The sequence below is a fragment of the Oncorhynchus gorbuscha genome, unplaced genomic scaffold (genome assembly GCF_021184085.1).
Source record: "Oncorhynchus gorbuscha isolate QuinsamMale2020 ecotype Even-year unplaced genomic scaffold, OgorEven_v1.0 Un_scaffold_2160, whole genome shotgun sequence".
Lineage (NCBI taxonomy): Eukaryota > Metazoa > Chordata > Actinopteri > Salmoniformes > Salmonidae > Oncorhynchus > Oncorhynchus gorbuscha.
In genome coordinates, this window is record NW_025745087.1 from 34,286 (window position 1) to 58,856 (window position 24,571).

At 45.9% G+C, this 24,571-nt stretch overlaps 1 protein-coding gene across 2 annotated transcripts in view; it reads left to right on the plus strand.

The window, feature by feature from the left end:
• The window catches only part of LOC124017464 (copine-4-like), a 48,903-nt gene that overhangs the window by 17,433 nt on the left and 6,899 nt on the right, over window positions 1-24,571 (plus strand). The window contains exons 6-11 of one of the 2 annotated variants that reach the window (XM_046332667.1): window positions 4,422-4,520; window positions 9,566-9,652; window positions 12,308-12,367; window positions 17,201-17,334; window positions 17,654-17,708; window positions 18,336-18,387. In XM_046332667.1, the coding sequence (XP_046188623.1) occupies window positions 4,422-4,520; window positions 9,566-9,652; window positions 12,308-12,367; window positions 17,201-17,334; window positions 17,654-17,708; window positions 18,336-18,387 (487 nt within the window). The remainder of the gene's footprint in view (window positions 1-4,421; window positions 4,521-9,565; window positions 9,653-12,307; window positions 12,368-17,200; window positions 17,335-17,653; window positions 17,709-18,335; window positions 18,388-24,571) is intronic. The other variant, XM_046332666.1, reaches the window with a different exon arrangement.

Here is a 24,571-nt window from a genome sequence, read left to right on the forward strand (position 1 = left end):
TGTGGGTGGGTGGATGTGTGTTAGGGGTGTGAATGGATATGTATTAGGGGTGTGGATGGGTGGATGTGTGTTAGTGGTGTGGGTGGATGTGTGTTAGGGGTGTGGGTGAATGTGGGTGAATGTGTGGGTGGATGTGTTAGGGGTGTGGATGGGTGGATGTGTGTTAGGGGTGTGGGTGGATATGTGTTAGGGGTGTGGGTGGGTGGATGTGTGTTAGGGGTGTGGATGAATGTGTGTGTTAGGGGTGTGGGTGGGTGGATATGTGTTAGGGGTGTGGGTGGGTTGATATGTGTTAGGGGTGTGGGTGGGTGGATATGTGTTAGGGGTGTTGATGGATATGTGTTAGGGGTGTGGGTGGGTGGATGTGTGTTAGGGGTGTGGGTGGATGTGTGTTAGGGGTGTGGGTGGATGTGGGTGAATGTGTGGGTGGATGTGTGGGTGGATGTGTTAGGGGTGTGGATGGGTGGATGTGTGTTAGGGGTGTGGGTGGATATGTGTTAGGGGTGTGGGTGGGTGGATGTGTGTTAGGGGTGTGGATGAATGTGTGTGTTAGGGGTGTGGGTGGGTGGATATGTGTTAGTGGTGTTGATGGATATGTGTTAGGGGTGTGGGTGGGTGGATGTGTGTTAGGGGTGTGGGTGGATGTGTGTTAGGGGTGTGGGTGGATGTGTGTTAGGGGTGTGGATGGATATGTGTTAGGGGTGTGGATGGATATGTGTTAGGGTTGTGGGTGGGTGGATGTGTATTAGGGGTGTGGATGGATATGTGTTAGGGGTGTGGGTGGGTGGATATGTGTTAGGGGTGTGGATGGATATGTTATTAGGGGTGTGGGTGGATGGATATGTGTTAGGGGTGTGGATGGATATGTGTTAGGGGTGTGGATGGATATGTGTTAGGGGTGTGGGTGGGTGGATGTGTGTTAGGGGTGTGGATGGATATGTGTTAGGGGTGTGGGTGGGTGGATGTGTGTTAGGGGTGTGGATGGATATGTGTTAGGGGTGTGGATGGATATGTGTTAGGGGTGTGGGTGGATGTGTGTTAGGGGTGTGGGTGGGTGGATGTGTATTAGGGGTGTGGATGGATATGTGTTAGGGGTGTGGGTGGGTGGATGTGTGTTAGTGGTGTGGATGGATATGTTATTAGGGGTGTGGGTGGATGGATATGTGTTAGGGGTATGGGTGGGTGGATATGTGTTAGGGGTGTGGATGGATATGTGTTAGGGGTGTGGGTGGGTGGATGTGTGTTAGGGGTGTGGATGGATATGTGTTAGGGGTGTGGATGGATATGTGTTAGGGGTGTGGATGGATATGTGTTAGGGGTGTGTGTGGGTGGATGTGTGTTAGAGGTGTGGGTGGATATGTGTTAGGGGTGTGGATGGATATGTGTTAGGGGTGTGGGTGGGTGGATGTGTGTAATGGGTGTTGATGGATATGTGTTAGGGGTGTGTGTGGGTGGATGTGTGTTAGGGGTGTGGGTGGATGTGTGTTAGGAGTGTGGGTGGATGTGGGTGAATGTGTGGGTGGATGTGTTAGGGGTGTGGGTGGATGTGTGTTAGGGGAGTGGGTGGATGTGTGGGTGGATGTGTGTTAGGGGTGTGGATGGATATGTGTTAGGGGTGTGGGTGGATGTGGGTGGATGTGTGGGTGGGTGTGTGTTAGGGGTGTGGGGGGATGTGTGTTAGGGGTTTGGGTGGACGTGGGTGGATGTGTGGATGTATATGTGTTAGGGGTGTGGGTGGATGTGGGTGGATGTGTGGGTGGGTGTGTGTTAGGGGTGTTGGTGGATGTGTGTTGTGGATGTGGGTGTATGTGTGTTAGAGGTGTGGGTGGATGTGGGTGGATGTGTGTGTGGGTTTCAGAAGCAGTGATAGTGAATGATTCCAATATGCCTCTAGTTTTAATGGATAGTAAAATATCTTCCCCTCCAATGGGACTTTTCACAAGATGCTGTTAATGTTCGCTCAGGTTAACCTCCTTATCACAAACTGTATAATACAAGACCATTAATTGAACACACATTCATTAAACAGACATTACAAGGCCACGGTTCTGACACTTGACACAACCATGGATGTAGGAGGCTGTCCTGGAATGGCCACTGTAGTGCATGTGTATCATAGATGAATGTTCAGCATAGCTAATGGCCAAATGAGGGTCAGAGGTCAGTTTATTTATCCATGATCCACGTGAAACCTAGACACACACACACACACACACACACACACACACACACACACACACACACACACACACACACACACACACACACACACACACACACACACACACACACACACACACACACACACACACACACACACACACACACACACACACACACACACACACACACGAACAGTGGCGTCATGCAGCCATTATTTTAGAGGTACGTGAGGATGAAGGCTGTGTGTGTGTGTGTGGGACTGGCCAGCCCCCCCTCTGGAATTCTGAGGATTTAGTATTTTTCGAACAACAATAATCATTATGTCTAATTATATGTACAAAAAAAAGAAGTGAAAAAAGAAGGCTATCTAAGCTTACCTCTTCACCTGTTCAAATGTCATTTTAATGAATGATCCACATTGATTCTATGACAAATGTTATGCCGTAGGAGTTTGGACAACTGCCACACTGTTACTGTATATACAGTGCATTCGGAAAGTATTCAGACCCCATTCCTTTTTCCACATTTTGTTACTTTACAGCCTTATTTTTAAAATATTTAAATAAATACAAATACTCATCAACCTACACACAATACCCCATATTGACAAAGCGAAAACAGTTTTTTAGAAATGTTGCAAGTTTATTAAAAGTAAAAAACAGAAATACCTTAGTTACATAAGTATTAGGACCCTTTGCTATGAGACTCGAAATTGAGCTCAGGTGCATCCTGTTTCCATTAATCATCCTTGAGATGTTTCTACAACTTCATTGGAGTCCATCTGTGGTAAATTAAATTGATTTGGAAAGGCACACACTTGTGTCCCACAGTTGACAGTGTATGTCAGAGCATAAAACAAGCCATGAGGTCAAAGGAATTGTCCATAGAGCTCCGAGACAGGATTGTGTCGAGGCACAGATCTGGGGAAGTTTACCAAAAAAATTCTGCAGCATTGAAGGTCCCCAAGAACACAGTGTCCTCCATCATTCTTAACCATCAAGACTCTTCCTAGAGCTGGACGCCCGGCCAAACTGAGCAATCGGGGGAGAAAGGCCTTGTTCAGGGAGGTAACCAAGAACCCGATGGTGACTCTGACAGAGCTCCAGAGTTCCTCTGTAGAGATGGGAGAACCTTCCAGAAGGACAACCATCTCTGCAGCACTCCACCAATCAGGCCTTTATGGTAGAGTGGCCAGACGGAAGCCACTCCTCAGTAAAAGGCATATAAAAGCCCGCTTGGAGTTTGCTAAAAGGCAGCTAAAGACTTTCAGACCATGAGAAACAAGATTCTCTGAGAAACAAGATTATCTGGTCTGATGAAACCAAGATTGAACTCTTTAGCCTGAATGCCAAGTGTCTCTCAGGACCTCAGACTGGGGTGAAGGTTCACCTTCCAACGGGACAACGACCCGGACAACGATTTGCAAACATACCTCCTGCGAGTTCTGCCCATCACTGGCAGCTAAAATCAAATCAAACGCTGTGCTTGTAACTCAACACTCTCTCTCCTCCTCTACTGACGATACTGTCTGCATGCACAAGAGTATCTAGCGACCTGCCTAGCATATCTTTGCTCAGTGGCGCACCTTGGAAGAAACCACTTACTAAGGAGAAAAGGGAGGGGGTTGAGGGGTACTTTTGCCTGGTCCAGTTAGTGTTCCCCCTCTGCAAAATACCACTGACTGATCTTTTTATAAGAAATTATGATGAAACGTGTGCTTAGAAATTAAGTGTAATAATGAATTTAAAAATGTATAATGTTAAACAAAATAAACATATACACACAAATTCAATGTTCTCTCTCTCTGTCTTATGTCAAAAGCCTTTCACATCCTCAATTCTATATTTCATGAGACCATTAAAACTCCAGCAATGTCGCCTTACTGATTTATTAATGGAGAAGCATCACAGGGGAGTCTGCTCTAGTTCTGAAACTGGTCCCGGTGAGTTGTAACGAGTGTGAACACCAGGGGAAGAGCTTTCAACCAGAATCTACATGACACCACATAGTTGGTCACATTCAGTCTGGAGATCTTGTTCAACTGCAGCATTCACAGATGGGTTAGGTGATATGTACATATTGACACCGCAGTATTTGATCATTAACTAAAGTCACTTTTCTAACCTACTCTCTCTCTCTCTCTCTCTCTCTCTCTCTCTCTCTCTCTCTCTCTCTCTCTCTCTCTCTCTCTCTCTCTCTCTCTCTCTCTCTCTCTCTCTCTCTCTCTCTCTCTCTCTCTCTCTCTCTCTCTCTATCAGTGCACAGTGTGGGACTGGGACTCCAATGGGAAGCACGACTATATTGGTGAATATCAGGCCACATTCAAAGAGATGAGAGGGGCAATGGATGGGAGACAGGTAGGTTGTACAGGTTTTGTGCGAGTTTATAAGTGGGGTTGGCTGTTTCTTTTAGATGGTGTTGGTTGTTTTTCTTTTAGGTAGCGAAGGCATCAATCAGGTTTGTAAAATGACCATTTCTAGATGCCTGTCACGGATTCCCTCAGTACTGCTGCTCCTTCCTGCACCAGTTCCGGAGTTCTACATCACCGGCCTTCTAGGCTTCACTGAACTGTCTAATTACGCACTCCTCTCATCCCGTGCAGTGTAATTACTGGTCTCATCCTGTGCAGTGTAATTACTGGTCTCATACCATGCAGTGTAATTACTGGTCTCATCCCGTGCAGTGTAATTACTGGTCTCATCCCGTGCAGTGTAATTACTGGTCTCATCCCGTGCAGTGTAATTACTGGTCTCATCCCGTGCAGTGTAATTACTGGTCTCATCCCGTGCAGTGTAATTACTGGTCTCATCCGGTGCAGTGTAATTACTGGTCTCATCCCGTGCAGTGTAATTACTGGTCTCATCCCGTGCAGTGTAATTACTGGTCTCATCCCGTGCAGTGTAATTACTGGTCTCATCCCGTGCAGTGTAATTACTGGTCTCATCCCGTGCAGTGTAATTACTGGTCTCATCCCGTGCAGTTTAATTACTGGTCTCATCCCGTGCAGTGTAATTACTGGTCTCATCCTGTGCAGTGTAATTACTGGTCTCATCCCGTGCAGTGCAATTACTGGTCTCATCCCGTGCATTGTTATTCTGGGTCTCGTCCTTTGTATTTATTAGAGGTTTAACCCCGTCCTGTTGTTTGGGTTACATCCCTGTGTGTTTGTATACGTGTTTGTTTTGGGCTTTGTCCTGCCTTTCATGGCATGTTGTGTAATTTGGGTGGAGTATTAAAACCCCCTATTACGTATTCCTGCGCTTGTCTCCAATCATTTATACAATGTGAAACATGGTCATTATTATATACCTAAGACTTCTCAGACTGTAGGAATCACACTCTGATATGATTCTGTACTCACTGCAATGTATGTCTCTCCAGATGATATGTCAGAGCAGAGAGAAAGTGGGTTAGAGAGGCAGAGCTCATGTGGGTTGCCGACTGGAGATTTGTTTTCATCCAACCAGAGGGTAGTGTCCTCTTTCTGGGGGATGTGACCAGAGGCTAGTGTCCTCTTCCTGGGGGATGTGACCAGAGGGTAGTGTCCTCTCTCTGGGGGATGTGACCAGTGGGTAGCGTCCTCTCTCTGGGGGATGTGACCAGAGGGTAGCTTCCTCTCTCTGGGGGATGTGACCAGAGGGTAGCTTCCTCTCTCTGGAGGATGTGACCAGAGGGTAGCTTCCTCTCTCTGGGGGATGTGACCAGAGGGTAGCTTCCTCTCTCTGGGGGATGTGACCAGAGGGTAGCTTCCTCTCTCTGGGGGATGTGACCAGAGGGTAGCTTCCTCTCTCTGGGGGATGTGACCAGAGGGTAGCTTCCTCTCTCTGGGGGATGTGACCAGAGGGTAGCTTCCTCTCTCTGGGGGAAGTGACCAGTGGGTAGCGTCCTCTCTCTGGGGGATGTGACCAGTGGGTAGCGTCCTCTCTCTGGGGGATGTGACCAGAGGGTAGCTTCCTCTCTCTGGGGGATGTGACCAGAGGGTAGCTTCCTCTCTCTGGGGGAAGTGACCAGTGGGTAGCGTCCTCTCTCTGGGGGATGTGACCAGTGGGTAGCGTCCTCTCTCTGGGGGATGTGACCAGTGGGTAGCGTCCTCTCTCTGGAGGATGTGACCAGTGGGTAGCGTCCTCTCTCTGGGGGATGTGACCAGTGGGTAGCGTCCTCTCTCTGGGGGATGTGACCAGTGGGTAGCGTCCTCTCTCTGGGGCAAGTGACCAGTGGGTAGATTCCTCTCTCTGAGGGACCTGACCAGAGGGTAGCTTCCTCTCTCTGGGGGATGTGACCAGTGGGTAGCGTCCTCTCTCTGGGGGATGTGACCAGTGGGTAGCGTCCTCTCTCTGGGGGATGTGACCAGTGGGTAGCGTCCTCTCTCTGGGGGATGTGACCAGTGGGTAGCGTCCCTCTCTGGGGGATGTGACCAGTGGGTAGCGTCCTCTCTCTGGGGGATGTGACCAGTGGGTAGCGTCCTCTCTCTGGGGGATGTGACCAGTGGGTAGCGTCCTCTCTCTGGGGGATGTGACCAGTGGGTAGCGTCCTCTCTCTGGGGGATGTGACCAGTGGGTAGCGTCCTCTCTCTGGGGGAAGTGACCAGTGGGTAGCGTCCTTTCTCTGAGGGACCTGACCAGAGGGTAGCTTCCTCTCTCTGGGGGATGTGACCAGTGGGTAGCGTCCTCTCTCTGGGGGATGTGACCAGTGGGTAGCGTCCTCTCTCTGGGGGATGTGACCAGTGGGTAGCGTCCTCTCTCTGGGGGAAGTGACCAGAGGGTAGCTTCCTCTCTCTGGGGGATGTGACCAGAGGGTAGCGTCCTCTCTCTGGGGGATGTGACCAGTGGGTAGCGTCCTCTCTCTGGGGGATGTGACCAGTGGGTAGCGTCCTCTCTCTGGGGGATGTGACCAGAGGGTAGCTTCCTCTCTCTGGGGGATGTGACCAGAGGGTAGCGTCCTCTCTCTGGGGGACATGACCAAATGCAGTGGCATGGGGCCATTTGGGGCTCAGGACATTTTTCTCCCCCGGAGGAGATACTTACTTCTCTCATTGAGTGCTGAGGATATTTCAGCGCTCCACAGGGAAGAGTAGGACAGAAGCCTTCAGGAAAAACCAAACAAATGACAATGGATCTCTCTCAGCCTCCCCATCATCCGGTAGCCACCTTCTCCTCTGTCTCTCTCTCTGTACCAGTGTAATTCAGAAATCAGCACTCTCCTTCACTGTATGCTAAATGACTTAAATGTAATGTAATGTAAATGTATGGAGGACAAGGGTGTGAGAGAGTGAAAGTTCTGTCCTGCCTGGTGTGTTTGGGAAAGAATCCTTGCCGTTTCCTTCCAGCTCAGAATGCTTGGTAATGGATCCATTGAGCCATGGTTAGTGCTATTCGGCATCCTTGTGACATCCCTACCCTAACCTTAACCCCTACCCTCACCCTAACCTTAACCATAACCCTTACCTTACTTCTTATGGCTGCAGGGTCAGTATTGAGTAGCTTGGATGAAAGTTGCCCAGAGGTGCCCAGAGTAAATGGCCTGCTCCTCAGTCCCAGTTGCTAATATATGCATATTATTATTAATATTGGATAGAAAACACTCTGAAGTTTCTAAAACTGTTTGAATGATGTCCGTGAGTATAACAGAACTCATATGGCAGGCAAAACCTGAGATGAAATCCAAACTCTACACACAAAGGAATTCTCCAGTTGGAGAACTCTCCACAACACCCTAAAGATTGATTCTATACTTAGTTTGACAAGTTTCTTCGACCTGTACTATAACTTTTAGAAGTTTTTGTCCGACATTCGGATGGACCTGCACGAGCGTTTTGTATACCTAAGCCCTAACAAAAGTAGCTACTTGGACATAAATAATGGACATTATCGAACAAATCAAGCATTTATTGTGGAACTAGGATTCCTGGGAGTGCATTCTGATGAAGATCATCAAAGGTAAGGGAATATTTATAATGTGATTTCTGGTTTCTGTTGACTCCAACCTGGCGGATAATTTTATTTATTTTCTGGGTGCCATCTCAGATTATTGCATGGTTTGCTTTTTCCGTAAAGTTTTTTTGAAATCTGACACAGCGGTTGCATTAAGGAAAGGTATATCTATAATTCCATGTGTATAACTTGTATTTTCATCTACATTTATGATGAGTATGTCTGTAAAATGATAACGGAACTGCAGCCCTGAAAGGTCAAAGGGTACTTAACCTTGATTTCAATTGAAGGCACTTTTACTCTTTTAATAGAGATCAGCCTTCATCACCACTTAAAGAGAGAGTTTGAGGAGACTGTTTTAAGACATTTTAAGTTTTTACCTAATGTCCAGAGTTTTGCAAACCGAACAGCTTCCCTTGGAACAAGAACAAGAAAGAATGCATTTAATTAGTCGACGTTCATGGTGAGGATGACAGGTGACAACCCGTACTGCCGTACAACGCTGGACGCCTCTCCTTCATCACGCCGTCTGGTCCAGGCAGACAGCTGTGTCTTCATTAGCACACAAAAGGAGCTCCAGGCTGAGGCTTCTAGGCTAATTATATTACAATGTGGCTCACTTCGTAGTTTAAATAAACCCTACGGTGCTCGGGCCTCAAACGCAGCAAGCTTTTAAAGGCCGGTCACACCACTAATTGGCTCCTTCATGGAATTTAAGAAGACTGCTGGCATTAAACCTGTTACAGTACGGCCCATTTCATTAGACTCCAATGCCACATATGCTGTAGGATACACAGGGGCTTTTGACTCCTACTGAAATTGGTGATTTGGCTGATGGAGATATCTAGTTTTTTTTACCCATTATCTGCTAATCATTCATGGAGCTACAACTAGTTAGGTATCCACTTTTATGATAATGGTTATATAATCGGTTTTGTGAGCTGAAGAGAACGACAGAGAACAGCACGGACAGCCAGTTCCTGAGACGATTAGGTGACTGATGTTTCGTTTTTTCTCTCCCATGACCCTTAGAGGAAAAGTGTTGGATTTCAACACAGGAGTTGTTTTCTGTTTTTGAGCAGCAGATTGAAACGACTGAGCTAATCTGTACAGGCATGAATGGATAACGCTCCCCTCATTAGTGATGAACAAATGATCCTGAAACCAAACCTCGTCAGGCTGTTGTTGCTTGGATTTGCTAATTATTCTCCCTAACACGCTCCACAGTTCCATTTCCTTGCATCTTCTCATTGCTGTGGATCATATTGCTTTCTTTCACTCCATTGTCTGGCCTCCACTACCATCGCTCCATGTTATCCCATGGGATGATATAGTCTATCAATCCTGTCATTTTTTTAATGATTCTTTTCATCTCTGTTTAGCACAGTCAGTCTCCCGCCACCAAGTCACATACTGTAGGGATGATACTGTACCTATTGTGATAGTGTGTTTTTATATTTGATCAACGCCAGGTCCAATGGGAGTGTATAAACCCCAAGTATCAGATGAAGAAGAAGAATTACAAGAACTCTGGTATCGTCATTCTCAATCAGTGCAAGGTGATTCACGACTCTCTCTCATTCACACACTCATTCCATCCTTCCTCCGCCCACCACTTTCTCTAACCTGATGTCTAAGTCTCATTGGCAGACGGTTCCAGAACATTTATCATCCTGTTGCTGTTATGGATGTGAAAGACGGTTGTGATCAGATGGAATCTGACTAATATGATATTTCTTCCATCTGCTGAACCCACGGATGACCTTAAAATTTGTGTCATTTTGGGGACAACTATGTCTGCATGGAGACACTGTGGAATAGCTCATGTTGTTTAGCTAATGCAGACATATTCCCATTAAATAAGTGCTGGCCTTTCTCAGTGTCTTTATTGGCAGATTGCTACTTACCAAGACGATCAATTATATTGAGAAGATAGTCGAGTAACCGCTCCAACAAAGGAAATAAACTCAGCAAAAAAATAAATGTCCTTTTTTCAGCACTCTGTCTTTCAAAGGTAATTAGTAAAAATCCAAATAACTTCATAGATCTTCATTGTAAAGGGTTTAAACACGGTTTCCCATGCTTGTTCAATGAATCATAAACAATTAATGAACATGCACCTGTGGAATGGTCATTGAGAAACTAACAGCTTACAGATGGTAGGTAATTAAGGTTACAGTTATGAAAACTTAGGACATTAAAGAGGCCTTTCTACTGACTCTGAAAAACACCAAAAGAAAGATGTCCAGGGTCCTTGCTCATCTGCGTGAACGTGCCTTAGGCATGCTGCAAGGAGGCATGAGGACTGCAGATGTGGCCATGGCAATAAATTGCAATGTCCATACTGTAATATGCCTAAGACAGCATTACAGGGAGACAGGGTGGACAGCTGACCGTCCTCGCAGTGGCAGACCACATGTAATAACATCTGCACAGGATCGGTACATCCGAACATCGCACCTGTCACATGTTGATGCTGGACCAGGTGGGCAAACAAGAATTGACGATCCGGCTGTGGCCCGATGTGGGATGGGCGCCTTCCAAGCCAACCGGGGCAAGGAAACCTCTCGAGTCAGCTAGGGCGTGGAAGCACGACAAGCTGGCTAGGCACCTCCGGTTCCATTGGTGGCGACCCAGAGCCGATGCCACCATACCAACCGGAATGTCAGTAATCCCCGATGCTTCGTATGTTGGCTGCTGCATTCTGTCACATGAGTTGACGCTGGAGAGAGGAAGCAGGTACGGGGAGTAAAACATTTAATAAATAACGGACATGGAACGAGACAGGAACAGCATCAGAAAACAATACAATGCAGCAGGGAACAGAGCTGCGGAACTGACAAATATAGTGGGGGAAATTAACAGGTGATAAGTGAGTCCAGGATGGCAACAACAACTGCCCGAGTTACACCAGGAACGCACAATCCCTCCACCAGTGCTCAGACTGTCCTCAATAGGCTGAGAGAGGCTGGACTGAGGGCTTGTAGACCTGTTGTAAGGCAGGTCCTCACCAGACATCACCGGCAACAACGTCGCCTATGGACACAAACCCACCGTCGCTGGACCAGACAGGGCTGGCAAAAAGTGCTCTTCACTGAGTGTTACACCGAGGCCTGTACTCTGGAGCGGGATCGATTTTGAGGTGGAGGGTCTGTAGTGGTCTTGGGGGATGTGTTGCAGCATCATCAGACTGAGCTTGTTGTCATTGCAGGCAATCTTAACGCTGTGCGTTACATGGAAGACATCCTCCTCCCTCATGTGGTACCCTTCGTGGAGGCTCATTCTGACATGACCCTCCAGCATGACAATGCCACCAGCCATACTGCTTGGATCTCATACAGCCCGGATCTCAATCCAATTGAGCACGTCTGGGACCTGTTGGATCAGAGGGTGAGGGTGAGGGACAATTTACCCAGAAATGTCCAGGATCTTGCAGGTGCCTTGGTGGAAGAGTGTGGTAACATCTCACAGCAAGAACTGGCAAATCTGGTGCAGTCCATGAGGAGGGCACATTATTCAATTTCTGTTAGTCACATGTCTGTGGAACTTGTTTGGTTTATGTTTCAGTTGTTGAATCTTGTTATGTTTAAACAAATATTTGCACGTTAAGTTTGCTGAAAATAAACGCAGTTGACAGTGAGAGGACGTTTCTTTTTTTGCTGAGTTTCCATGTTCTCAAAGATGGGAGGCAGGTGGGAGGAGGCGAGATAAAGTGGAAGGATTCTAGCTAATGAGAGGGCAGATACGTGTGTGAACAACAGGCACAACTAAGTCGTATTTCCTAAAGTTGCCGGAATGCCATGTTCATCCACTTATATAATTTGTAACAGCCTAAACATTATTTAACTTCTGTTAGATTAAATAAGCCTCGTAATTCGACACACTCACATAGACCAAAAAAAGGCTTATCTCACGTAGACAGATTTTGGCCGGAGTAAATCCCCACTTCTTCCTCTCTGATATTTCCCAACACTGGCCAACATGTGACACCAGTTGTAACAGAGACATAATGAACAACACCCACAGCCAGCTGCTTTCTCAAAGCTAATGGCTAACATGCTAAACTAGCTGCTTTGTAATTGGCTGGAATAAGGGATAAGATGTTCCTAAGTGGTCAGTTACTGTGTCTGTCATGTCATCCCCAAGTGATTGGTGCCAATTCTCACTGTGGGTAGCTGAGGTCCCCGCCCTCAACTGCTGTCTCCCATCCACAGATCATCAAGATGCACTCCTTCCTGGATTACATCATGGGAGGCTGTCAGATCCAGTTTACAGTGAGTTCACACTGACACTCACACTAACATGCATGACTCACACATTCACACACAGGATGCCAAAATGTATTCAAATACACAAAATAATGCATATGACTTTTAAAAAATGGCACTGCCCTCATTATTCTCTTTTTAGTTGGGTGACGCATATGTGACAGACTGGGTTTTAACCAGGGTCATGTGTGTGCCACAAGACTGAGTTAGCCTGCCGAGCTTAAGCCTAGGCATTAGCTTAGGGAGCTTACATAAATAATCCTCTTTTGTTCTGATAGTTAGAATGGTTCATTTTCACCACCTGGGAAACAAACCTCTGCCTTTAGCTGCAGCTTTTCAAGAATCTCCCAGCTGTGAACACGTGGGTTCTAGTTATCTGTTGTTTTTCTGTTATAAGGGATGCCCTCTGCCCCCTGCCTGTAAATAGTGTTTGTGTGAAACTACTTCTCAAGGGAGGTCTTACTGAGGTACACTTAATTGACCAGGAAGTGTTTGCTCTTATGACACACTAACTTTTCCTTTTATTCCTACCACCTATAAGGCGACCGTGGTTGATGTTGACATTTAAATGGGTTCCATACTTCCTTCAGATCCCTTTGCGAGAGTGTTAGGCTCTCTCTCTGTGCCAGGCTGAACAACAGATGAGAAACGTTCTGCCTCTAACCATTTCTAACGAGGAACAATGTATCCATAGATCACAGACGTGAGAGAAAGAATAACAGATGACAAAAGAGAGAGGGGGGGAACAAGCCCAACAGAGTAGAAGAGGATAGCAGAGCAGACAGAGTGGGATGGTGTATGTGTCAGAGTGAGAGGTGTAAAGGGAAGGTGGGATGGTGTATGTGTCAGAGTGAGAGGTGTAAAGGGAAGGTGGGATGGTGTATGTGTCAGAGTGAGAGGTGTAAAGGGAAGGTGGGATGGTGTATGTGTCAGAGTGAGAGGTGTAAAGGGAAGGTGGGATGGTGTATGTGTCAGAGTGAGAGGTGTAAAGGGAAGGTGGGATGGTGTATGTGTCAGAGTGAGAGGTGTAAAGGGAAGGTGGGATGGTGTATATGTCAGAGTGAGTGAGAGGTGTAAAGGGAAGGTGGGATGGTGTATATGTCAGAGTGAGTGAGAGGTGTAAAGGGAAGGTGGGATGGTGTATATGTCAGAGTGAGTGAGAGGTGTAAAGGGAAGGTGGGATGGTGTATGTGTCAGAGTGAGGGAGAGGTGTAAAGGGAAGGTGGGATGGTGTGTGTGTCAGAGTGAGAGGTGTAAAGGGAAGGTGGGATGGTGTATGTGTCAGAGTGAGGGAGAGGTGTAAAGGGAAGGTGGGATGGTGTGTGTGTCAGAGTGAGTGAGAGGTGTAAAGGGAAGGTGGGATGGTGTATGTGTCAGAGTGAGGGAGAGGTGTAAAGGGAAGGTGGGATGGTGTATATGTCAGAGTGAGTGAGAGGTGTAAAGGGAAGGTGGGATGGTGTATGTGTCAGAGTGAGGGAGAGGTGTAAAGGGAAGGTGGGATGGTGTGTGTGTCAGAGTGAGAGGTGTAAAGGGAAGGTGGGATGGTGTATGTGTCAGAGTGAGGGAGAGGTGTAAAGGGAAGGTGGGATGGTGTGTGTGTCAGAGTGAGTGAGAGGTGTAAAGGGAAGGTGGGATGGTGTATGTGTCAGAGTGAGGGAGAGGTGTAAAGGGAAGGTGGGATGGTGTGTGTGTCAGAGTGAGGGAGAGGTGTAAAGGGAAGGTGGGATGGTGTATGTGTCAGAGTGAGGGAGAGGTGTAAAGGGAAGGTGGGATGGTGTATGTGTCAGAGTGAGTGAGAGGTGTAAAGGGAAGATGGGATGGTGTATGTGTCAGAGTGAGGGAGAGGTGTAAAGGGAAGGTGGGATGGTGTATGTGTCAGAGTGAGAGGTGTAAAGGGAAGGTGGGATTGTGAATGTGTCAGAGTGAGGGAGAGGTGTAAAGGGAAGGTGGGATGGTGTATGTGTCAGAGTGAGAGGTATAAAGGGAAGGTGGGATGGTGTATGTGTCAGAGTGAGAGGTGTAAAGGGAAGGTGGGATGGTGTATGTGTCAGAGTGAGGGAGAGGTGTAAAGGGAAGGTGGGATGGTGTATGTGTCAGAGTGAGAGGTGTAAAGGGAAGGTGGGATGGTGTATGTGTCAGAGTGAGAGGTGTAAAGGGAAGGTGGGATGGTGTATGTGTCAGAATGAGGGAGAGGTGTAAAGGGAAGGTGGGATGGTGTATGTGTCAGAGTGAAAGGTGTAAAGGGAAGGTGGGATGGTGTATGTGTCAGAGTGAGAGGTGTAAAGGGAAGGTGGGATGGTGTATGTGTCAGAGTGAGAGGTGTAAAGGGAAGGTGGGATGGTGTATGTGTCAGAGTGAGAGGTGTAAAGGGAAGGTGGGATGGTGTATATGTCAGAGTGAGGGAGAGGTGTAAAGGGAAGGTGGGATGGTGTATGTGTCAGAGTGAGGGAGAGGTGTAAAGGGAAGGTGGGATGGTGTGTGTGTCAGAGTGAGAGGTGTAAAGGGAAGGTGGGATGGTGTATGTGTCAGAGTGAGGGAGAGGTGTAAAGGGAAGGTGGGATGGTGTGTGTGTCAGAGTGAGTGAGAGGTGTAAAGGGAAGGTGGGATGGTGTATGTGTCAGAGTGAGGGAGAGGTGTAAAGGGAAGGTGGGATGGTGTGTGTGTCAGAGTGAGGGAGAGGTGTAAAGGGAAGGTGGGATGGTGTATGTGTCAGAGTGAGGGAGAGGTGTAAAGGGAAGGTGGGATGGTGTGTGTGTCAGAGTGAGGGAGAGGTGTAAAGGGAAGGTGGGATGGTGTATATGTCAGAGTGAGGGAGAGGTGTAAAGGGAAGGTGGGATGGTGTATATGTCAGAGTGAGGGAGAGGTGTAAAGGGAAGGTGGGATGGTGTATGTGTCAGAGTGAGGGAGAGGTGTAAAGGGAAGGTGGGATGGTGTATGTGTCAGAGTGAGGGAGAGGTGTAAAGGGAAGGTGGGATGGTGTATGTGTCAGAGTGAGTGAGAGGTGTAAAGGGAAGGTGGGATGGTGTATGTGTCAGAGTGAGTGAGAGGTGTAAAGGGAAGGTGGGATGGTGTATGTGTCAGAGTGAGTGAGAGGTGTAAAGGGAAGGTGGGATGGTGTATGTGTCAGAGTGAGTGAGAGGTGGAAAGGGAAGGTGGGATGGTGTATGTGTCAGAGTGAGTGAGAGGTGTAAAGGGAAGGTGGGATGGTGTATGTGTCAGAGTGAGTGAGAGGTGTAAAGGGAAGGTGGGATGGTGTATGTGTCAGAGTGAGTGAGAGGTGTAAAGGGAAGATGGGATGGTGTATGTGTCAGAGTGAGTGAGAGGTGTAAAGGGAAGGTGGGATGGTGTATCAAATCAAAATCAAATCAAATTTTATTTGTCACATACACATGGTTAGCAGATGTTAATGCGAGTGTAGCGAAATGCTTGTGCTTCTAGTTCCGACAATGCAGTGATAACCAACAAGTAATCTAACTAACAATTCCAAAACTACTGTCTTATACACAGTGTAAGGGGATAAGGAATATGTACATAAGGATATATGAATGAGTGATGGTACAGAGCAGCATACAGTAGATGGTATCGAGTACAGTATATACATATGAGATGAGTGTGTAGACAAAGTAAACAAAGTGGCATAGTTAAAGTGGCTAGTGATACATGTGTTACATAAGGATGCAGTCGATGTTGTAGAGTACAGTATATACATATGCATATGAGATGAATAATGTAGGGTAAGTAACATTATATAAGGTAGCATTGTTTAAAGTGGCTAGTGATATATTTACATCATTTCCATCAATTCCCATTATTAAAATGGCTGGAGTTGGGTCAGTGTCAGTGTGTTGGCTGCAGCCACTCAATGTTAGTGGTGGCTATTTAACAGTCTGATGGCCTTGAGATAGAAGCTGTTTTTCAGTCTCTCGGTCCCAGCTTTGATGCACCTGTACTGACCTCGCCTTCTGGATGATAGCGGGGTGAACAGGCAGTGGTTCGGGTGGTTGATGTCCTTGATGATCTTTATGGCCTTCCTGTAACAACGGGTGGTGTAGGTGTCCTGGAGGGCAGGTAGTTTGCCCCCGGTGATGCGTTGTGCAGTCCTCACTACCCTCTGGAGAGCCTTACGGTTGAGGGCGGAGCAGTTGCCGTACCAGGCGGTGATACAGCCCGCCAGGATGCTCTCGATTGTGCATCTGTAGAAGTTTGTGAGTGCTTTTGGTGACAAGCCAAATTTTTTCAGCCTCCTGAGGTTGAATAGGCGCTGCTGCGCCTTCTTCACGACGCTGTCAGTGTGAGTGGACCAATTCAGTTTGTCTGTGATGTGTATGCAGAGGAACTTAAAACTAGCTACCCTCTCCACTACTGTTCCATCGATGTGGATAGGGGGGTGTTCCCTATCCACATCGTCAGAGTGAGAGGTGTAAAGGGAAGGTGGGATGGTGTATGTGTCAGAGTGAGAGCTGTAAAGGGAAGGTGGGATTGTGTATGTGTCAGAGTGAGAGCTGTAAAGGGAAGGTGGGATGGTGTATGTGTCAGAGTGAGTGAGAGGTGTAAAGGGAAGGTGGGATGGTGTATGTGTCAGAGTGAGAGGTGTAAAGGGAAGGTGGGATGGTGTATGTGTCAGAGTGAGAGCTGTAAAGGGAAGGTGGGATGGTGTACATGTCAGAGTGAGTGAGAGGTGTAAAGGGAAGGTGGGATGGTGTATGTGTCAGAGTGAGAGGTGTAAAGGGAAGGTGGGATGGTGTATGTGTCAGAGTGATGGAGAGGTGTAAAGGGAAGGTGCATACATTTGATGTAATTGGAGTCAAACTCCCCTTTGATTGCCACTTGTCTTCCCAGGTAGCTATTGATTTCACCGCCTCGAACGGGGATCCTCACAACAGCTGCTCCCTACACTACATCCACCCATACCAGCCTAACGAGTACCTCAAAGCTCTGGTCGCTGTAGGGGAGATCTGCCAGGATTACGACAGGTGAGGCCAATCGTTAACAGCTATTATATCAAATGTTGTGCAATGACTGTTGCTCGTGACTTCAATGTTGATTCCTCCTCTCCTGAAAAAATAACTTTTCAAAGTTTGTGTGTGAAAGTTTCCTCTCGTTGTCCAGTGACTCAGAGGTTATGTAAATGAGAAGTCATTCAGAGCCCATGGTAGTCCAGGGTCACCAGCAGAATGGACTTGTTTATGGGCATGTGTTTCAGATAACAATCCCTGGCTCAGAATCCAGTGTGCCATCGCTCAAATTCTAATCACTCTTTTGTTTTCTATCCCTGCATGCATTTCAATCCAGTGACAAAATGTTCCCAGCGTTTGGCTTCGGCGCTCAGATTCCGCCCGACTTCAAGGTAATTTCCAACCATATTTTTCATAGAGTTGGGCTATGGCTCAGCCTCAGCAGGGTGTTATAATCACTCCTGTGACAAGATGAGATGAGTTGAGACTCTGGCTCTGCTCTCCTGCTTCTGTAGTGATTACGACACCCTGCTGGCCCCCGCTGGCCCCGCTGGCCCCTGCTGGCCTCTGCTCTGCCCTGTTCTGTCACACAGAATGGGCCGGTCCAACCCAGGGTTCTCTACTGCTGGATTGACTCTCTGAGTCACTGAACTGCCCAGCAGGAAATACTGGCCATTCTGCCTGGGTAACTGGTGCTACCCCTGGCTGACACATGATGCTGCCTCTGGTCCAGAGGAGGGGGGGGGGGGTACCATGGCACGCAATTATGCTCATTATCCAACCCACATAAATGCATCAGTCGACTTTTACATTTGATTGTATGATTGATTGCTTCTGGCCAACTCTGTGTTAGTGTGCGTGCGTGCGTGCGTGTGTGCGTGTGTGCGTGTGTGCGTGTGTGCGCGTGTGTGTGTGTGTGTGTGTGCGTGTGTGTGTGTGTGTGTGTGCGTGTGTGTGTGTGTTCCTTTGCCTCACTGTTCCGTGATGATCAATCGTCCATATTTTTCATCTTCCTCCAGGTTTCTCATGATTTTGCAGTGAATTTTAATGAGGAAAACCCAGAATGTGCAGGTAGGTGCTTCGCCTCAAACAGATTAGAGGTTCATCCTGGCTTTGAAATCAGACTGTCAAAATGCTTTATTTCAAATGCTCATCACCAGCTCTGGGGTGGGTTGTTACCTTAAATTGGCAAAATTGGGGTCAATTTCCCCTTGCACTGAATAACTATTAAATATTAAAAGCATAAATTTATCTTTAATAACACATTAACCAGATAATAAAACCACATATCTTTAATAACACATAACCAGATAATAAAACCACATATCTTTAATAACACATTAACCAGATAATAAAACCACATATCTTTAATAACACATTAACCAGATAATAAAACCACATATCTTTAATAACACATTAACCAGATAATAAAACCACATTAATCATATTCTCTCTTCATGCCGGCCCAAACACTTTGTAGGGATGCATCAATAAAACGTTTTAACAGTGAGTCTACAGTTTGTTCAGAATCGAAACGGTTTCAGGAAAATGTTGAACAGCCAAAGGTGACCTGCATAAAGTCCCACAGACAGGCCTGGATGAAGCCGCTGTCATCGCACACCACAGGGGATCAACGTACATCAATCAACCTGGTGGCAGCCAGCCTTCCTTTCTTCACATTAAAGTGGACTGTTGATGCTAAATACCCTGACTGCCCCACAGGGACATCATGTCTGGAGGAGAGAGGCCAGGTCTGTGCTGTAGTCAGATAATGAGCCCCGAGGGTTAGAACCACCGCACAGACACCGGGGTGGGTAACGGTTAGAGAGGTGAGCCAGCAACCGCAGCGTTTACTGTGAGGCTGTACCAGCTTTATTTGACCGTTTTACTGTGAACAGTGAGGCTGTACCAGCTTTATTTGAGTGTTTTACTGTGAACAGTGAGGCTGTACCAGCTTTATTTGACCGTTTTACTGTGAACAGTGAGGCTGTACCAGCTTTATTTGACTGTTTTACTGTGAACAGTGAGGCTGTACCAGCTTTATCTGACTGTTTTACTGTGAACACTGAGGCTGTACCAGCTTTATTTGACTGTTTTTTACAGTGCTGAACTTTATCTGACTGTTTTACTGTGTGTACCAGCTTTATTTGACTGTTTTACTGTGAACAGTGAGGCTGTACCAGCTTTATCTGACTGGTTTACTGTGAACAGTGAGGCTGTACCAGCTTTATTTGACTGGTTTACTGTGAACAGTGAGGCTGAACCAGCTTTATTTGACTGTTTTACTGTGAACCCTGAGGCTGTACCAGCTTTATCTGACTGTTTTACTGTGAACAGTGAGGCTGTACCAGCTTTATCTGACTGGTTTACTGTGAACAGTGAGGCTGTACCAGCTTTATTTGACTGTTTTACTGTGAACAGTGAGGCTGTACCAGCTTTATCTGACTGTTTTACTGTGAACAGTGAGGCTGTACCAGCTTTATTTGACAGTTTTACTGTGAACAGTGAGGCTGTACCAGCTTTATTTGACCGTTTTACTGTGAACAGTGAGGCTGTACCAGCTTTATCTGACTGTTTTACTGTGAACAGTGAGGCTGTACCAGTTGACTGTTTTACTGTGAACAGTGAGGCTGTACCAGCTTTATCTGACTGTTTTACTGTGAACAGTGAGGCTGTACCAGCTTTATCTGACTGTTTTACTGTGAACAGTGAGGCTGTACCAGCTTTATCTGACTGTTTTACTGTGAACAGTGAGGCTCTACCAGCTTTATCTGACTGGTTTACTGTGAACAGTGAGGCTGTACCAGCTTTATTTGACTGTTTTACTGTGAACAGTGAGGCTGTACCAGCTTTATCTGACTGTTTTACTGTGAACAGTGAGGCTGTACCAGCTTTATCTGACTGGTTTACTGTGAACAGTGATCTGTACCAGCTTTATCTGACTGTTTTACTGTGAACAGTGAGGCTGTACCAGCTTTATTTGACTGTTTTACTGTGAACAGTGAGGCTGTACCAGCTTTATCTGACTGTTTTACTGTGAACAGTCTTACCAGCTTCATCTGACTGTTTTACTGTGAACAGTGAGGCTGTACCAGCTTTATTTGACTGTTTTACTGTGATCAGTGAGGCTGTACCAGCTTTATTTGACTGTTTTACTTGAACAGTGAGGCTGTACCAGCTTTATTTGCTTTATGTTTGAACAGTGAGGCTGTACCAGCTTTATTTGAAACTGTGAACAGTGAGGCTGTACCAGCTTTATTTGACTGTTTTACTGTGAACAGTGAGGCTGTACCAGCTTTATCTGACTGCTTTAACAATGGCCAAGTAGTAGGCTACTGTGGCTATTTGATTGTAATGTACACTATATATTCAATAGTATGTGGACATCCTTTCAAATGAGTGGATTCGGCTATTTCCGCCACACCCGTTGTTGACAGGTGTAAAAAAATCTAGCACACAGCCATGCAATCTCCATAGACAAACATTGACAGTAGAATGGCCTTACTGAAAACTAGGTGACTTTCAACATGGCACCGTGATAGGATTCCACCTTTCCAACAAGTCAGTTCTTCAAATTTCTGCCCTGCTACAGCAAGAGGGATGTTATTCTGAAGAAACATCTTCCCAAATCTCAGCCTCGAAGTGGTAGGCTACACAATTTACAGAACAGACCACTTATGCTGAAGCGCTTAGCACGTAAAAATGATCTGTCTCGGTTGCAACACTACTACTGAGTTCCAAACTGCCTCTGAAGCAACATCAGTACAAGAACTCTTCGTCCATGGCTGAGCAGCCGCACACAAGCCTAATATCACTATGCACAATTGTTGCAGGAATTAAATTGCTCTATGTTTTAACACCCAATTAAAATTAAACACTCTGTCAATTCATAAGGATTTGTAAGACCCTTATTCTATAGTAATGGACAGAGCCCAGTCTTAAAGTCAATCAGCAGAGTTTATTCACAAGAGTACTGAACATATACAGTTTACTACAGGTTATAAACTGAAAAATGACGTCATTAGTTCCAGTACATCTCTTCTACCCAGTAACATATCTAGCTTTATCGTCTCCCTACCAATTTAATATAATTTATGACGAGCCAAGGTCATAATAGATATTCTAGCCAGTCTGAAGATATAGTTCATTCATTTCTACCAGTAACATAATCAGTTCTAATTATTGATTTATTTACATTATATTAGTACTAGGATTAATTCATACATATACAGTCCTTCTGTAGCTCAGTTGGTAGCATGGCGCTTGTAACGCCATAATAGTATTCTGATCCCCGGGACCAGTAACATATGTAGAATGTATACATACATAACTGTAATAGTATTCTGGATTAGTACATCTGCTAAGTAACATAATATTATTATATTATACATATACAGTAACATAATAGTATTCTGATTAGTACATATACAGTAACATAATAGTATTCTGATTAGTACATATACAGTAACATAATAGTATTCTGATTAGTACATATACAGTAACATAATAGTATTCTGATTAGTACATATACAGTAACATAATAGTATTCTGATTAGTCAGTCCTGATTGAAATGTATACATAATTAGTCATTATTGATAAAAATTCCCTTAACAGCAATGCCAAGTGTCAGCTGAGTTGTGTAAAGCTCGTTGCCATTGGACTTGATGAATCTTCACCATCTGGCAGTCCGAATGAATAATGGTCTGGGTTAGGGCTGTGGCAGTCACAACATTTAGTCAGCCGGTAATTGTCAAGCATTGTTCCAATTGACCGTTAATTAACATAAACACATTTAACCTCTTGGCTTCCACACAGCCTACAAGCTACTGATGCAGACCTTTGGAACATCTACATTTTAAAAAGTCTAATGAATCCATTATGTATTTTAGACAGGTCTAAAGAAACATGATATGAAGAAAATGTAGTTTATTTCAGAACAACAGAGTAGCATACTCTGAGTTGTCCTTATGTTAGGTCCTGATCTGGCTAGGCCATATGGCTGTGGGATAAACTAGTTAATTTAGCAGACAAGATCTGGTTAGAATTCCATGGCATTATTGTATAGTATGAGAAATACAATTGAACAAATATGAATAAAATAGAAAGGATATTTCCTCCCATTGATTTGAGGAAGTGCGCACATGTGGCTATTCTGTATTGAGTGGTTAACATAGAAATAGGTACTCCTATATGCTTCATATAGAGTTATTAATGTAACTTTAGTTGTTCTACAATCGTTGGGCTATATGTTTTGATTTTTAGTACATTGTAAGGCTGCATGATGAGACTCTAATGATGATTTCAAAAAGTTGCTTGAAAGGCATGAGCTCTGCTTTGTTTTGTTTTGCAGGCTGTTCAAATCAAATCACATTTATTTATATAGCCCTTCGTACATCAGCTGATATCTCAAAGTGCTGTACAGAAACCCAGCCTAAAACCCCAAACAGCAAGCAATGCAGGTGTTGAAGCAAGTTGGCTAGGAAAACTCCTAGAAAGGCCAAAATCCAGGAAGAAACCTAGAGAGGAACCAGTCTAGTCCTCTTCTGGCTGTGCCGGGTGGAGACTATAACACAACATGACCAAGATGTTCAAATGTTCATAAATGACCAGTATGGTCAAATAATAGGTCTGGGACAGGTAGCACGTCCGGTGAACAGGTCAGGATTCCATAGCCGCAGGCAGAACAGTTGAAACTGGAGCAGCAGAAAGAAAGAGAGGAAGAGAGAATTAGAGAGAGCATACTTAAATTCACACAGGACACCGGATAGGACAGGAGAAGTACTCCAGATATAACAAACTGACCCTAGCCCGCCGACACATAAACTACTGCAGCATAAATACTGGACGCTGAGACAGGAGGCGTCACGAGACACTGTGGCCTCATCTGATGATACCCCGGACAGGGCCAAAAAGGAAGGATATAACCCCACCCACTTTGCCAAAGCACAGCCCCCACACCACTAGAGGATATCTTCAACCACCAACTTACCATCCTGAGACAAGGCCGACTATAGCCCGCAAAGATCTCCACCACGGCACAACCAAAGCGGGGCGCCAACCCAGACAGGAGATCACATCAGTGACCCAACCCACTCAAGTGACGCACCCCTCCTAGGGACGGCATGAAAGAGCATCAGTAAGCCAGTGACTCAGCCCCTGTAATAGGGTTAGAGGCAGAGAATCCCAGTGGAAAGAGGGGAACCGGCCAGGCAGAGACAGCAAGGGCGGTTCGTTGCTCCAGAGCCTTTCCGTTCACCTTCCCACTCCTGGGCCAGACGACACTCAATCATATGACCCACTGAAGAGATGAGTCTTTAATAAAGACTTAAAGGTTGAGACCGAGTCTGCATCTCTCACATGGGTAGGCAGACCATTCCATAAAAATGGAGCTCTATAGGAGAAAGCCCTGCCTCCAGCTGTTTGCTTAGAAATTCTAGGGACAATTAGGAGGCCTGCTTCTTTTGACCGTGGTGTACGTGTAGGTATGTACGGCAGGACCAAATCAGAGAGATAGGTAGGTAAGCCCATGTAATGCATTGTAGGTTAGTAGTAAAACCTTGAAATCAGCCCTTGCCTTGATAGGAAGCCAGTGTAGGGAGGCTAGCACTGGAGTAATATGATATTTTTTTTGGTTCTACATACTTCATCAGTCTCTCATTCAGAATTTGACAAGCACTTGATAATGCCTCAACTTCCCGGCGGCATCCCCTTTGTGTGGCCCTAATGCACCCTAAAGAAACTCCATTCCTTTTGCGGCCAGTGGCTGTTGTTCCCTACTCCTGAGTGCTGCTGCTCCAAAGCACCTCTCACTCACATGGCTCTCGTGATCGGGTCTTTCTCACAGGCTACAAGTGAAGACAGACACTTTGGGGACACAACTGCGCGCGTCCTTATCCAATTCCAAGGTGCATATTGAAGATATTAGAAGAACTGTCAACATTTACTTTTCAGCTTACAAGATGAATAGGCCTAACCAACAGCAAAATAACTAACCTATGTCAATCTACTATCCCCCATAGTACAAAAGTTGACCTATTCTGTGCGAGAAATAAATATTCCAAACATAGTCTGGAACAGTTGTGGGATGTGATAGACCCCAAATTTAATACAACCACTAGCTTCCCCCCCTCATTTACGCAATGAGGCTGACGCAACAGATTAGAACGTTTAACTTTTAAAATGTGATACACTATTATGCTATTCCTTCACATTATAAGCGCAGCAATGCGCACACATAGGCTATATGCACGAATG